This window comes from Sinocyclocheilus rhinocerous, unplaced genomic scaffold (genome assembly GCF_001515625.1).
Source record: "Sinocyclocheilus rhinocerous isolate Xijiao unplaced genomic scaffold, SAMN03320098_v1.1 scaffold931, whole genome shotgun sequence".
NCBI lineage: Eukaryota > Metazoa > Chordata > Actinopteri > Cypriniformes > Cyprinidae > Sinocyclocheilus > Sinocyclocheilus rhinocerous.
Genome location: NW_015657104.1, coordinates 66,128 through 83,761, shown reverse-complemented (window position 1 = coordinate 83,761; position 17,634 = coordinate 66,128). Strand labels below are relative to the sequence as shown.

The 17,634-nt window shown below is 36.6% G+C and overlaps 1 protein-coding gene across 2 annotated transcripts in view; it reads left to right on the top strand.

Moving 5' to 3' along the window:
- LOC107720847 (astrotactin-1-like) overlaps positions 1–17,634 on the top strand; it is a 126,172-nt gene that overhangs the window by 47,828 nt on the left and 60,710 nt on the right. For both annotated transcript variants that reach the window (XM_016528679.1, XM_016528678.1), the window contains exon 2: positions 7,432–7,619. In XM_016528679.1, the coding sequence (XP_016384165.1) occupies positions 7,432–7,619 (188 nt within the window). The remainder of the gene's footprint in view (positions 1–7,431; positions 7,620–17,634) is intronic.

The window sequence follows — 17,634 nt, the reverse complement described above, 5'->3', positions numbered from 1 at the left end:
TTTGCATACTGATTGGTCTTTTCTTTATTGTATCTGTTTAAGCATCTATAGCTATCTATTGTGTCATGACAACAGCAAAGCAGCATTTCATTTAGAACCAAAGACTAAAACTGAAACACGCCTAAAACTTCAGCACTACTTTTGTGCTGCTTTGCAAGAATTACATTTCCTTCAGGAAATGCGAACCTAGTCTAGAAATGCACTCTGCAGCACTAAATATTCTCTCTTATTCTGTTTCTCTCTCCCTCTCTCTCTCTGCTGCACAAGCTCAGGTGCTGGTTTCCTTTCACAGGTTGAACCTGTTGCTTTTATAATCAGTGCTGGTCTTTTATAGGCCTCGTTTTGAATACACACTAATTTTACTGCTGCTTCATTCCTGTAATGCAGCACCTTTCAAACTCTTTTCTGTTCAATGAAAAGTGTAAATGTTAATACATTAACTAACTAATGGAACCTTATTGTAAAGTGTTTCCCATGTTTTAAAATTATAAGATTCAGTTTCTGTCATTTTATCAAAGAGGATAGAGTGAGAAACCAGTGAAGAGCACAAAACATCAAATAATTCTATTCAATGATGATGTCACTTCCCATTTCTTGGAGGATGATGTCATCAGGCATTTGTTCATTTGAGGGATTAACATGAAAGTGAGACTAAGGACACAAGAGAAAAAAAAACTAAATTAGTTACCAATTAAAAAAAAATATTCAGAAGAAATGGTTTGATTGAAAAATTTTCATAGAGAAAGAAAAAAAATGAAGAAAAACCTAAAATATTTCTTAATAAATAGTCAATTTTTCATGTTAAAATTAGTATAGTACCCAAAGACATGACAAAATGACAACGCATAAACTATAACAAGGTCAGAAATTAACCAAATGCCAACAAAATGAACAAAAATACCTCACAGTGAATTCCTTTTTGTTTAAATTTTATTAGTGTTATATTTCTTTTCTTTTAATTCGTTTTATTTACCTTTAAACATTTAATATGTTTCATAATAGTTTGTATTGATTTATGTATGCATGAATTTATTTTACATGAATTTGTTTTATTATTTTTATTTACCTTTTAACATTCGATATATTTCCTAACACTTTATGTTTATATTTATTTATTTTAATATTTATTTATTTTTATTTACTTTTTAACATTTTATTTTTCATAAAAAAATTTTTTTTATATGACAAAAAGGACATCTGGTCAAGCCAGAGCAGTGAAATGATTCAAAATTTTCCCCATGTTCACTTAATTGTGAAATTGTAGACAAAAGTTAATCAAATTAAACTAATATGATTTCCATCTTTAAAAAGTGAGTTCAATATTTTAAATCATATTTGATGTGCACAGATAAATGTTGTGCATAACATCTCAGCATTGCATATTGCGTGTGCACACATCAGGTCTACTGTACAGAATGTGCTTATACAGCCTGAATGTTGGTTCTCACTGTGTTGTGTGTGTATATATATATATATATATATATTAACTTTTCCAGTTAAAGTACATACATGTAAAACATTGCTTGCTTGGTTTGAGTGATACCATTTCAATTTTGTGTGCCAACGAGGACATCAGAATGTGACATGATTAATGATGTAAAACGGACAGTCAACGCTGTCAGTTGTGACTTATGATATATTGCATATGATATACTGCACACTGTACTGTTGTCAAAGGAATCATATCATTCAATAAAAAAAAAACAATCATAAAGGATAGAGAAAATTGCAAAGTGTACACCTGGTTAAAAACAAACAAACAAACAAACAAACAAACAAACTGATTTATGTGATATCTTATGGATGGTTTATTTAAAGTAATAATACTTGTTTGGTCTGCAAGCTTCAGACCAACCTATTGTAGAATTAATCTGATGTAAAGCCCCCTAGAATAACCCCTGATAGAAACTATAGCCCACCTTATTTCACATAAACCAGATTTATTTGGACCAAAAATAGTTCATTCTGTGAAGATTGATTCATTGAGGCTTGTTTTATTGTATTTGGTCTGCTACAATATCAAATCAGGTCACTTTAAAGTTGTGCTTCAATCTACCTTGAGGTGTATAGCATGGGATTATTATGTCAGTTGCATCTGACATGATGTGGTTTTATGATCGAAGCTCTAGGATTTAATGTGGGGCCAGAAAATATAATGGAATCCAATACAATTATGATTGAGGGATGTACAAATAAACATTCCTCAAAAGCTTCATGTATCATATTTGATACTTACATTTTAACATATTTTGCAAAAAAAAAAAAAAAAGATTAATGGATAAATAAGTGAACCTAAGTTGCTGCAATCCAAGTGTTCATCTTAAAATATTACTAACAATATAAAAGTTACTTTTACAGTAAAGGTTTCAACCTTTTCAATATATATATATATGTGTGTGTGTGTATGTGTATGTATGTATATATATATATATATATATATATATATATATATATACACATACACATACACATACACACACATACACATACATACAAGACCTTGAAGGCACACATTTTCTGTACATTGTGCTCAGTCTTAAGGCTAATTATCCAACATGAAATATTAAACATGGCTTTGAATCTTTAACAAATTACCATTTACTAGCCATTGCGCTTAATGTTCAGGGTGTTGGATAGGCTTACAAAATAAAACTGACTTTGACTGATTGCTTAGCCCTGAATTCTTATTCAGGGGGAAAATTGGCACCATCAGAGGAAACATACCTTGGAACAGGCTGGTGAAGGTAAACTTTGATCTGCCTTGAACAAAACGTCTCACGAGTTGAGTTGTCATGTTCATCCCTCATGATTCTTGTTTCTCTAATGCTGTGATAACTGCAGAAGACATCTGTGAATCTAACATGAATTACAATGTTGAAGTTTTGGATAATTCACTATATTACACAAAATAGATGTGATCACATATTTTACAAAAAAATAATAATTTTAAGAATTTTATTTTTAATTAATTATTCATCTTATTTGTATTACTTTTAGTATTATTTTTGCATTTTTAAAAATGTATTTTAGCTGTATTATTTTTTTATTTTTTTATTTTTATTAAAAATAGAAAGAGAGAAGGCTTGCAGCACACATAACATTGATGAGACCCCACAACAATGAACAGAAAGCGAGCAGCTTAAATACACAAGCAGACTAGACTAATTAAATGAAACACACCTGAACAGAATGACACAATTAACTCAATGAACGGAAATGGTGCAAAAGGAAAACAAAGTCCAAACTGAATGATACGGTGACAATAATTGCTTATAATACTTACTAGCATACAGTACATGGCCATAAGACTAATGCCTCAATCTATGGAGAACAAAAGCTGATTACAACCTTAGTCCTCCTGCCTGTATGCATATTTAATAGCAAAACAAAAAGTTTATTTTAAAATTGTTCAGAGATAGTCATTCTTAAATCAAAATCTCTGAGATGTTAGTCTTTGTTCTGTCTGCATTATGAACATTTATATGATGCCAAACATCCTGGCCAGTTCTAGAAAGGTTCTTCCTCAGAGGCCGCTTTTGTAAATGGCTGTATTTAGCCAAAGGTCAGATTGTATATTTGAGTCTGTGGCTCTCTGTAAGCACAGACACAGTGAAAGAGAGGGGAGGGCAGGTTCTAACACTGCATCAGGATGTGAGATGAATAGTACTAGCTTTTTACCCCAGCACCACCTCCCTCCCTCTCTCTCTCTCTCTCTCTCTCTGTCTGGTTTGTGCTTTCCTGCATTTAAACATTCTTATTTTTTGCACCTAATTTTACACCTTTTCCACAGCTCATGTTTTGGACTGCATTACAAAAATAAATAAATCCATGGGTGGCATTACTAAAGGACATACAAAACAAAGGCAGAACAAACAACAAAAAGAGAAAAGCGAGCAGCACAGGATGGATGGGTAATTGGACATCATTATTCCTATATTAAAAAGATAGTTTAGCCAAAAATGAAAAGTCTGCCATTATTTAATAACCCCATGTCATTCTTTTTCCTTTTCTTTTGTTGAACACAAAAAGAGAGGCTTAGCAGGATGTCAGTGCTGCACTTTTGTATAAAATGAAAGCTAAAAAAAAAAAACGACACACACAAAAAAAACAAGTTTTCATTTTGTCCCGCCAACTGGACAGGATTTGTGAATGTGTTATTGTGGCCTGTGAGGCACTTTTTAACCTGTGTCCAGGAGCAGTGACCCCCACATGTGCGTGTTGGAGCTCAAAATGTGCGTCCTCTTGGAGCTCAAAGTAGATGTGATGCACTGACATTACAGTGATTTTCTCTCCAATATATTTAATCTGTTGGTTGGTTTTACAAATTTGTCATGACACTGAATAGGTTGAGTTGATTGAACTGACAGCATCGTCACGAAAATAAAATTGTTTGATTATGGAAAGGATTCAGGGTGTGAAATGAAAGTCTTCAGGTTATTTTATGGAATGCGTGACCTGTCGGGATCATATTTAAATTCAAAGTCAGATTTATAACAGCTAATTAAACAGTTAATTTTATCTTATTTTATATTTGATCATATCTATTGGGTTCTTGATTTTGTATTATTTATGCACATTTTGCTGAAAATTATTTCAAGCAAAAATAATTAAAAGTAATAATTTAATGTCGAATTAAAGTGATTTCAAATCAAAAGCGCATCCTGCTGAATGTAGAAATTAGGACAATTTTGTGTGTTTTTTCAACTTTGGACACATTTTCATCCTAGCAGTTGATTTTTATTTATTTATTTTTCTTTAAAAGATTGCAGCTTTTTCTTTTTGTCATATGAAGGTTGCATTGTTTGGAAGACTTTTGGAACTTGGAAACCTATATTAATTATTTTTGCTTATCAAACTTCTTAAGATATAAAATTTATTAAAATATGAGTAACAGTACATGCAATTCATGTTTTAAAACTATGATAAACTTAATATGCAAAAAATTGTGAACATGTACTATAATTGCATTTATTTTATTTACTTACTTTTTTATTTTAAGATACGCAAAATACTAGATAATGAAATTAGACCTAACAAAACAAAGGAATTGTGTCCATCACAGAATGCTATTAAACTAAATACATAGCTGTGGAATTACATGATATTGTTCTGGAAGTGTTCATGACTTTCAAAGAAAAATAGAAATAAGAACAAAAAAATAAACAAATTTTAGTAGAGAAATAAAGTGGAAGTAAATGTGTTTTAAGAGAGTTTATTTTCTAAAAGTCCACAGGGGCAAAATTGCTCATGGTTAAAGAAACCCTTAAGGAAACAAGCAAACAGCAGTAATTTATTCCCGTAACATTCCTTTGTTTGTTGTATCATGCGTGTTGTTTCATTAATAAAGGTGCCGTACCACACCGGACCCTTGGGACTGTGTATGACGTCTAGTGATGAAGTGCAGAGTCACTCTGGCTTGTGCCTGTGCATATACAACTCATAAAGTGGGTCAGGGGTTCTCCTCGATTTGCAGTCTGCAAGCACCATTTTGAAAGGGGATGTCTGCCTTCCCTTTGTGTAAAATATTACTAATGTATAAGAGGCAGCACAGGTCAAAAGCTTTGTTTTTCATTTGTTTCAGCAGTACATCAGTATGTTTAAGAACAAATGTTTAATCAGACAAACAAAAAGAGAATTCTATAGCAGCCATTAAAAAGTCTAAACACGTATCCAGTGTATGACCCCACCCATATAGTTCAATAAACTGTCATAAAATGACACTTTACTCATTTTCAAAGGCTTATCCAAATCCTCTGTCCTTACTTATCAGACAGACTATATGCAATGTCAAGAACATATGTTCAGTTTGCTTTGCGTAAAAGGAAAGCCTATTTATCATTTCTCCACCTAAATCATCTGTTAATGTGACGTCCAGTAGCACTATTCCTATTAATGTGTATTTGTTCTGACAAGCTGAAGCCATCTGTCTCTGCATCCATTAACCGGACTTGAGGCTGTTTCAAGTTTATTTCTAAAGTGAAGTTTGAATGCCGTAGGGATTACTTTGCTGTTCCTAAAATGTCTGGAGTGATATGAATAATGTATAGTCACAGTATACTGCGTATATTTGCATGACAGTAGCACTTCTGATTTATCCTGCAAACCATCACACACTTCTCAATGCAACACCAGGGGCACAACTGCATATTTGCTGAGGGGTATGCAAGATCAGTGTGGGCGCCCCTAACACTAAGCCTCACAGAAGAAGTTTCTGTAAGTCAGTGGCTAAAAGCTCAATAACTAGCTTGTGCATGGAAAGATACAAACTCATCAGGAGTGAAAAAAAAGTGTGAACCCCCTCCCCCCTCTCATTTTCAATACAGCGGCAAAAAAACAAAAAACAATCTTCTCAGTTTCTCTTATTCTCAGAAATGAACTGATATTAACGTTGATCACTTTGCACTCTTAGGCAACAATGTAAAAAAAATTTTACAATGAAAGCAATTATAGGGTGAGTTTACTAATCTCTGTTAGTTCATTTAAGCATTGCTGTCCTCATTTTAATGTGTTGTTTTTCTTTTCCCCTTTGTCTTTTCTGTTCTGCACCCCTGAACGTTTCTCTCCTCTATTCATTTTGGTCATGTGCTAGGCTGCTTGTGAGTGCTAAGAAAAGTCAACACATCTCTCCTATCTTGGCCTCACTCAGATGGCTACCAGTGGGTTTCAGGATAAAATATAAGGTTCTGTTGTATGTGTTCAAGGCAGTGCATGGAATGGCTCCTGCTGATGTGTCTGAGCTGATTACTTTCCGACAGTCATCTAGGTGTTTAAGATCAACAAATAAGTTGTTTCTTACTGTCCCACGAACTCATTTAAAGCTGAAAGGGGATCAGGCCTTTGCTGTTGCAAGTCCAAGGCTTTGGAATAGCCTACCATCTGAGATTAGAGAGATTACATCCATAAATGTTTTTAAAGCTGGGGTTAAAAATAATTTATTGTCATTAGCTTTTAAGGAGTTGGGGTATCTGTGTTTTTATTTGGATTGTTTGTGTTTCATGTATTGTATGTACCTGTATGTTGATTGTACAACACTTTGGTCTGCAGGTGCAGTTGTAAAGTGCTTTATAAATAAAATGAATGAATGAAATGAATGTGACCGTGTCTGTTGCAGCAATGTGTCGAAGGGTGAGCGGTTGATATGTACTCATTTTAAAATAGATATATTTTTGAACTCATTAAAATGCTAAACAACCATTAAATAAAAATGTTTCATGTTACATTATGTTTATCAACTAAGCTTTTGATTATTTATAACATTTTATTAAAGATGATTTTCACAGAATGATTTCGGCAAAAGCAAAATAGCGCCCCCCTCCGTGCTGCACCCCTATACACTGCATATACTGCACACCCCATTTTAGCGCCACTGTGCAACACAAAACATTTACTGAACCTGATTTTGTTTATATTATCTTTTGTTTATATTTGCAGAGATCTCTGGGAACTCTGAAGACATCCCCCTGGTGCGCTGGAGGCAGCAGTGGTTGGAAAATGGTACTTTGCTCTTCCACATCCACCATCAGGACGGCAGTCAGAACCTGCCTGGCCCGGCGGCCACCGCTTACCCCGCTAGTGACTCCGCCGAGGAGGAGCTTCGTATCCTGCACATCTCTGTCATGGTATGCAACCCACACTGAGTCTGAGTATTTGATGTTTTCTGCACTAATTATTCTGATTTATTTTAAATGTCAAATTAGGAGCAAAAATCAAATGCTACCTTATATTTGAACAAAATTCATTCCCAAAAACTTTTAAAATGCAGATATGGGTAAAGGTGTTGCTTCAACTGGACATTTTTGGCCCTGTGAATTGTGGGGGAAAAAAATCTAACTCTCGCTTTTGTTTTGTGATTAAAATGACATTTTAAATATTTTGGATTAATATGTCAGACTCCATAATCTTTTTAAGGCTAATTTTATTGTTAGCATTTTGTGTATCCTAAATACTGACAATTAAATAATAATTTCACACTTATGCATAATTTGAGAAAATTACAGATTGATTCGAGACACAATAAAAGCAGTCTGTTCAGGGTTTTTTTTTTCACACATCACATCTCTCATAATTCATCACATGAATTCTCTTCCCTGACACTGTTGTCTCCATGGTAACCGAGTACACTAACTTTTGGTTTTGATCCACTATGCTAATTGTGATTCCTGAAGGAAATTATTGAATTCGGGGATAGTAGTTTGTGTAAAAATTTGCATAAATCATTTTCACACAATAAATATATCACTTAATCATATTTTAATATTGTCATTGTAGTTTAATGATGATTTTCAAACTTTTAAGATTGAAATTCTGGGTCTTGGACAAGAGTAAAATAATGAAGTCTATATTTAAAAATAATTTGAAAATTAGCAAAAAGAAATGAGGAAAACAAAAAGTTTCTAAAACTGTCTTAAATGGAAGCCCGTTTCTGCCACAGAATAAAACAATTAAAAAGATAATTGCAACTTTTTATCTCAAAATTAACTTTTTGTCAGGGTCTGGCGTCTGGTGTTCTCCCTCTCACCACCAGAAGTCGCCACTTCCCATCCTCCCGGACTCCGTTACCTTCTCACGCCCGTTCCTGGAGCATCGCGGGCTGGTACGCAGCGTGCAGGAACCTCCGCTGAGGTCGGTGCGAGCGGCGTGGTCTGCTCGCAGAGTCCCCGAGGCAGCGGTGTCTGCTCTCAGTGCCTCCGAAGCGGCGGTGTCCGCTCTCACTTCCCCCAAGGCGGCGGTGCCCGCTCGCGGTTTCCACGGGGTGGATGTGTCCGCTCACAAAGCTCCGGAAGCGGCGGTGGCCGCTCTCAGTTCCCCCGAGGCGGCGGTGGCCGTTCTCGGTTCCCCCGATGCGGCGGTGCCCGCTCACAGGTGTCCGCTCTCAGTTCCCCCGAGGCGGCAGTGTCCGCTCTCAGTTCCCCCGAAGCGGCGTTGCCCGCTCATGATGTTCTCGAAGCAGCGGTACCCGCTCATGATGTTCTCGAAGCGGCGGTGCCCGCCCACAAGGCTCCAGAAGCGGCGGTGTCCGCTCTCAGTTCCCTCGAGGCGGCGGTGCCCGCTCATGATGTTCTCGAAGCAGCGGTACCCGCTCATGATGTTCTCGAAGCAGCGGTACCCGCTCATGATGTTCTCGAAGCAGCGGTACCCGCTCATGATGTTCTCGAAGCAGCGGTACCCGCTCATGATGTTCTCGAAGCAGCGGTACCCGCTCATGATGTTCTCGAAGCAGCGGTACCCGCTCATGATGTTCTCGAAGCAGCGGTACCCGCTCATGATGTTCTCGAAGCAGCGGTACCCGCTCATGATGTTCTCGAAGCAGCGGTACCCGCTCACAAGACTCCGGATGCGGCGGTGGCCGCTCTCAGTTCCCCCGAGGCGGCGGTGTCCGCTCTCAGTTCCCCCAAGGCGGCGGTGCCCACTCATGATGTTCTCGAAGCGGCGGTGCTAGCCTGTGTCAGAGTCTTAGCTCTGTTTGTTTTCTGTTTTGGTTTTTACTTAGTTTTTTCCCTGCAGTCGAATAAAACCTGCACTTGGACCCAGACCCCTGTTTACACGGTGTGTTTCTGTACCGCGCCGTGACACTTTTTTCTTGGAGTTTTGAGTTTATATCTCAAAATTCTTATTTTAGCCCTCAGAATTGTGAGATATAAACTCAGAATTCTGCCTTTCTTTCTCACAATTCTGAGTTTATTTCTGACAATTCTGACTGTAACACAATTGCGAGTTTATATCATGCAATTCTGACACGTTTATATCATGAAATTAAAAAAAAGTCAGAATTGTGGGATGCAAACTCACAATTGCGAGAAAAATGTCAGAATTGTGAGATAAGAAGTTGCCATTCCTGTATTTATTTTTCATTCAGTGACAGAAACAAGCTTCCATAGTTTTAATTTGACTTAAAGGGGTCATATGATGCTGCTAAAAAGAACAGTATTTGGTGTAATGAAATGTGTTTATGCGGTTTAAGGTTCAAAAAACACATTATTTTCCACATACTGTACATTATTGTTTCTCCTCTATGCTCCGCCTTTCTGAAACGTGTCGATTTTTACAAAGCTCATCGGCTCGTTCTAACACGCCCCCACATACCTACGTCACTATTTGGGCGGCGTTATGCAACTCTTCCCAGATAGTGACGTAGGTATGTGGGGTGTGTTAGAACGAGCCGTTTTAGGTAGGCGTGGTTGACTCTTAACTTTTATAAAGAATATCTCTTTGGATTTGAGACTTTAGTCTTTGCAACTTTACAGATCTTCTTTATGCACCAAGAGCTTGTAACACTCCAAAGAGAAAGGAAAAATTGAAATCGCATCATATGACCCCTTTAATAAAGAAAAAGAAAATCTGTAGTTCTGTAGGTGCAGATTTAGTGTGGACTGAGCCAGGAGAGAAAACATGTAGATAAGAAAAGTTCGAGTTGCATGTGAGATAGAAAGGAAGATAGCGTTTGTTCGGATTCAGTCAATTAGTGGTTACACCTCCTGGCTTCATGGTTCTCCTCTCTCAGATGGTTATACTACTGTCATCCCCAGAAGTAGTTACCCTCAGAACAATTGAAGCGAAGACCCTTCAGGGCATAAGGATTTTAAAAGCTTTTAAACACACTCAGTATAATTAGTGGAAAATCCATATTTGTAAATTGTCATGCTGAACAGCAGTGGGGTTTGTATGGGGGCAGAGTTAGCGTTGACTAGCTGTGTAGCCCAGATGAATGGAGAGTTCTGAACACAGGTTGGATGAATGGGCTGTTCGAGTCAGTATTCAAGTCAAGTGTTTGGTATGCAAATATTTTAATAGGAAATGTACAAATGGCTCATTATTTCTATATAAAGTAAAAGGAACATATGGCGGCTCCAGGCTTTGCTGGATTTCCTTTGCTGCTTGAATTCAAATCCTGTAATCGCACATTAGAGCAGGAAGGTAGTTGTTTTGGATGGTTAGTTAATTCTCTGTGCAAAGCCACTGATTACTGAAAGATCCCTGTCAGAATATGATTCCTCCGAGCTACGGGAAACCTCCTCTACTGAGCAAACTCTGCTTGATCCCTCAGAAGCTGAAGAATATTGCATGCTGCCTATCTCAAACACAGACTCTGACATTGATATCCCCACAAAGATAGTTATTAGTATTCTAAGGGCAAGATGCAGGAAGTCAGCAGATGATTCAACCTAATTGAGGAAGGCAACGGGATCCAAACAATTTTCTCTTCTCAGGCCATTATGCGCATATCATGAAGGACAGCACCATATTTAAGCACAAATAGATTAATTACACTCTAAAAAACACTGGGTTAGGGCTGGGTAAATATAGGACAGAACACATATGGGGTTAATTTTACCCAGCAAATTGGGTCGTTTATTTAACCCATCATAATGGGTTGATTTAACCCAGCTAATGGGTTGATTCATTTTTATTATAATATAGCTTATGTTTTACTTTATACATGAAATAATGTTTACAGATTAACTTAAATCCACTAAACTTTTGTAAAATACTCCACAAAACCACTGGTTTGCATGATAACTTCCTTTATTTTCCTTTATTTATCATTTACAGCATTGTTTATCGTTTGTATGTATACATATTGCTTATTTAAACTCGTTTAACAAACATTAAAAGTAAATATTAAACATTAAACAGAAGTAATTCACATGAAACGACCAGTCTGTTATTCTGTTTCCACCGTAACGGCGCTGGCTCACGTGCCCGAGCTGGAGTTGTGTTTGGCTCTGCATGAAATTGAACGATATACAGCACAGTAACGATTTTATATATAAAATAAAATGTACACAAACCTGTATTTTACCGAAGAAATACATAAATTCGATGGCGCTTAGAACTGTTCTATCCAGAAGAGAAGGCAAAATCCCCGCAATAAATAACTCAACCGATGGGTTACGTCTGACCCAGGATCTGAGTAATACGAAAACTACCCAAACATTGGGTTGTTATGTCTGACCCAGGAGCTGGGTAACACTAAAAAACTACCCAAACATTGGGTTGTTACATTTGACTCAGGAGCTGGGTAACACAAAAACTACCCAAACACTGAAAAAATAACTCAGCATTTGGGTTAAAAAAATAACCCAGGATTTTTTAGAGTGTAGATGAACTGTAAACAGCTGAAAGTCAATAATTGCTTAATTATTCAGAGTACAGATGTACCAACAAGATTTATTGTGCGATCACTGCACGATTGAGACACCACCGCCATTAAGGTAGGGTGTAGGGTGAAATGATGTAGAAGCTCATAAAGGTTGTTGTTAGACCAAATTAATTTTCAGTGAAGATTTTAGATTTGTTACAGCTGATTGAGTTGATAGGAACTGGAGCATTTGCAGATAGAGATAGACGTCTTTGCCTTGTTATTTCAAGAAGTCAACCATTTGCTTCTGTTGCCCTCTGATATTGTGTTTTCTCAGGGCATTGTTCAAAGGCAGAAAAGTGATTGATCATTTCTATTTTAAAATCTGAGCAAAACGGGTCATAGCTGCGTTGCTGTACATGGCTTGATGCTCGCAGAATGTGAAATTATCAGATGACCTTGAGTCTTGAAAACAAACCAATTTGAACGTATTCAAATTTGCAAAGGAAAAAAAAAAGCCGCCTTCAGAATTTAATTTCTTTCCCAAAACATTTTGCACACATCTTACCCTTTTTGATTTTGCCATTTTATTCTTCTTAGCCTTCAGAGCTCAGACTGTGTTATTACATGGTGGGAGAAGAGTGGGAGTTTTTCATTGGTGGTGCGACGGGCAGCCTCTGTGACAGATGGTACCTACACCGCATCCCCTTCTGGCTCTGACTCATCTCGGCCGGAGGGCAAGCTCCTAAACCTAGTACCCCCTAAAATCATGTCACTTCCTTGAGTGCTTGGCAATGATGCCAGTCTCAAAGAGAGTGAGCCGCCAGTGTAGACACCTGTCACCCGTCCATGTCTATTGTGAGCCATATGTGGCGGTTTTCAGGCCAGCTGGGGCTTTTGCTCAGCTCAGTGGTGCACGGTGGTCGTTCAGCACCAGGCTTGCCGTCTCACCGTGATTTTTTAGGGTTTGTGGATGGATAAGCACTCATCAAATGTGCCTTGATGAAAGCCCAGCTGTGCTGTCATTTTGACTTTGATGAGGCTTTTTTCTTCTTTTTTTTAACCATCTATTCTTCGTCTCATATATCCAGCTGCTATCACAAAGGCCACGCTGTAAATTGAAAATGTCTTTTTCCATTTCAGCTTATTTTTCTTCTCTTTAGGGGGTAATGTGTAACCTATTGAAAGCAGCAGTGGCTTGCTTACCCAGGCTGTCGAAGAGCAACCACCCTCTTCCCTGCCACTGTCATTGGGCTTCTGTAATAGACAAGCAATTGAGTCAACAGGGGGGCCTCCACAAATGAACAAGTCACTAAATCCCACCTACAATCAAATACCGCATTCCACTGCCACTTGTGGGACCTCTGCTATTTAGTGAGCTATTTTTCCACCTTGTTCTGCACCCACTTCGTACTAATATGTTCTCCGAGGTATTCTCAACAGGGAGCTTTTTTTGTGGTACACCTCCCCCTCCATTCAGCTGGCTGTTTTACAAGCTGCAATTTGCACCACTCAGCAAGCCTGAACATTCATAGGCTGCTCCTGACCCCCGTTTCTCCCATTTGCCAGCCTGAAGCTTGTTCCCCAGTGGTTTATCTCTCTGCGGATGGCTGGCTCAGCTGTGCCATGCCCTTGCAGTGATTTACACAAGCTGGGTGAAAAGACGGGCATCTCGTGTAACACAGTTCTCATTGCATCTATATCACAGCACCTGACAACCATCCTCAAATTGGCAACAGAAACAGATTGTATTTTGTCCTGGGTTTAGCACAATAGTAGATGTTTTTTGTTTTTTTTTGTCTTATGAACATAAAATGAATAACAACAACCAGAGCTAGGGGAAGGAAAAAATATACAGAGTTTATTATTGTTCCCTCAAAATAGACAATGCATTTATTGTGGTGTTAAAGTATATGTGGCATTCTGTTGTTAGGGGAATAAACTGGTAATCATGGTTTTTATATAGTATGTTTTGTTTATTATCTGTCCCTTAAGACATAAATACAATTGTCATTGCTTTTTTATACTATATTTTTCATATTGCCATTATTTAATATTAACCTAAATTGTAGGTTTGTAAATTGTATTTAAAAGTATTACATTGTATTGCTATATATATATATATATAAATTATAAAGGCTCCAGTAATATTTGTTTTATTAACAACTTTGAAAAGTAATTGCCTATGGTTTGTTATTTTGTATCTAATGTAATGACATTCATACATTTTTAAGTTTGACATATGTGTCCAAATATTTTGGGGGCAACTGTATTTGTAAAAACAAAGACAATCTCCATCTTACTGAGGTGAACTTGCATACACTCTCAGTGTGTTGATAAGCCGTAGACGTTGTCTATTGAATGGTGGTTGAAAGATATATGAGGCTAACGTAATTACAGTATTGATTAAACTAATGCATCCTTAAAGATTGTCAGCTTCCTGTGTTATTTCATCAAGCAATCTTACAATATGATTTCATCGCTTTAAATATTATAAGAAGCTTCATCTGTCATTTCACATTTAGTTTTCAGCAGAAACACACTTAGTGACCTCTTGAATTGATGTTGATTCTTTTGGTTTTCTTCCCTTGTTGCTGCGGCAATAACCTGGCCCTTGGATTAATTTCTCAGACAGTTTTTTTTTTTTTTTTGGTCTGAGCTAATAAATCCAGAATTTACGATGTGATTAAAGTCTTTCTTTGTTACCTCCCCATCGCCCATAAAATAGCACATCACACCTTGTGCTGATGTAGCTCTTGGTAGACAGTGCTATTCTTTTTTTTTTCCCTATCTGAAGTATGTATGTATAATTTCCCTCTCTTCTGGGAATATTCGAAGATAGTGTTTCAGAGGAAACTGGCGGGGTGTCATTAAGGTGGATATGGAATTGGATACGAAGAAGAGCTAAAGAAATAAAGCAGAAATCAATTTTGTTCACATTGGCTAACACCCAATAAAATAGTTACTTGACCAACACCCTGTGAGCTGAAGGTATGTAAGAGGAAAAGGTATGTAAAAGGAAACATATGCTTCTTTCCTTCATCCTGACATATACATATGACATATATATGTATGTATATATATATATATTTTTTTATTTTGGATATAGGAAGCTGATTTATTTACCTAGATGGAATTGATAGTAGGTATTTTGAAAAAGGAAGTTGCTTCCTGAATTCAACAGCTGCACTAAGTGCCAAAATGCTGACCTTTCTGAAATTGTTTCAGACATTACATGCTCTTGTTTTTCCCAGTCCCATTCCAACTATGCATCTTTATAGGCACCTGCAAAGCAGGACAGGGATGCAAAGATGTAAACATCCTGAAAGCTCAACTCCATTTTTATAAAACAGACCTGCTGGAGATTTGAGTTTCTGCCCTGTTAGCAGCCATAAGAGGAAAGTGATATATCTTTGCGTTGAGCTCCTTCCCAAGGGCCCTAGGCTGCATGAATGTAACCAATGGCTAAGAATGCTGGAAAATGGCGCAAGCAATGTTAAAAGCGGTGAAAGATGAATCTCTTAGGTAGCCACGAGGATGACGTTCCTGGAATAGTTATTTCAGGTTACACTGCAGTCCGAAACTCGCTGAAATGGGTATTTTTAATGCAGTTTACATGTACATTAAGATGAAAAGTCTACGAATATTGAGTACTACATATGCATCCTCTTAAATGCACAACCTCCCGTGAGTGCACTTGGTGGTCTTCACTGCAGTCATGCACAGAAGAAAGGATGATGATGATCATGGTTTAATCATGTGTGTACTAATATTATAATTTGTAAATTATATTATATTATATTATATTATATTATTTAGTTATATATTATTATGTTATATTAGTTAGGTCTGTCAAGCAATTAATACTTATTATTATTATTAATATTATTATTATTGCTGTCTAAATTAACACTTTAAAATGACTTTATGTATATACACTAGGCATGGGCCGGTATGAGATTTTGACAGTATGATAACCTTAAGCAAAAATATCACGGTTTCACGGTATTACGGTATTGTTGTTACAGCTGACCGCTCGCTCGCACCAACAGGAGGAGGAGGGTTGTGTTACTCTCTACACTGCACTCAACCTGAAGGGATTCCTACACTTTCAGTCTTTGAGGAGACATGAAAAACAGCGCATACCGCAGGAACGGTATAACGGAATATATTAGAGGTTTTGAAACCGTGAAATTTTCAAATCGCGGTATACCTTGAAACCGGTAATCGGCCCATGCCTAATATACACCAGGGCTATTTTCATTAACTAAAAGTAAAACCATTAAAAACATTTCCAGTACTTGAAATAAAATAAACATTCATTCATTCATTCATTCATTTATTTTATAAGAATCTTATTATATTTCAGCTAGTTGCCAGGGCGATATTTCTCATTTTCAAATTCAAGAAGAATAAGAATTCTAAAATAACAGGAATAAGAAAAATGCTAAAATAATTAAAACTAAATAAACTAAAACTAAATAAAATCTATGTAGGCATATTATTTAAAACAAAACTAATAAAAATGACAAAAACACAAAAATTACTAAAACTTACTAAAAATTAAAATGAAAGCAGGAAATATACAAATAAAATCTATTTAAAAAATCTAACAAATATTGTAACAGTATATCAGTGATAAAATAACAGTGATATACATGTACACTTTCCATTTTTTTTTTGTATTTTGCTCTGGATACTGTCCATGCTTGTACATGGATGTCAAAGATGAAGGAAATTGGCACCAAATAGCATTTAATGGAGGAAGTGTACTAAATAAGACAATAAAACATGGGAGTCTTGACCAGTTTAGTAAATCCCTTTTATCCCTGTGGGTTCTTCTTCGCTACACGCACTAAGAGTTTAAGTGCTCGATAATACCTTGTTTTATGCCCACATGCACCCTTGAACGGAAAGGGCATTTCCTCTTGCCTTTCTCATTTATTCTGCAAACGCCATCTAGATCAGATAAAGGCCCACTTGCAAAACTGTCCTACAATGACCCAATCATTAATATTGGGCCGGTCCATTGGTTTCACAAAACACACGCTCATGCAGAAATAAACAAGAAAAACAGAACTTTTGTCTTAAGAAATCACAATTATTTATCATCCTCATACTTTCAGAGGGATGAAATTCTATGAGATTCTTAAACAAAAGATTGTGATGCACATTTTGCATTGATTTTACCGGCGGAGCAGGAGGTGATTTATCATGAAGAAATGCAGAACCATCATCCTCTGCATAGTTTTTCTTTAATACTCTTGACAAAATTGTGCCTTGTGGTCAGATTGCTCTGCAGAATTTTATTCATGTTCAGTTTAGTAAAATACAACAAAGGCATACAATTATTTTAAACAAATAATGATATTTAAATTATTCATTAATAATATAAATTCAATCAGAAATATATTTTAAATGTAAATAAATTATTTTCTAAAATTTTTTTTTAATTCAAATTCTACTATATTATGTTATGTTTTAAACCACATTCTGTATTAGTCTGAGTTCATTTGAAGTAACAAACTATATTTCACTTGGCACCATGCTACTAA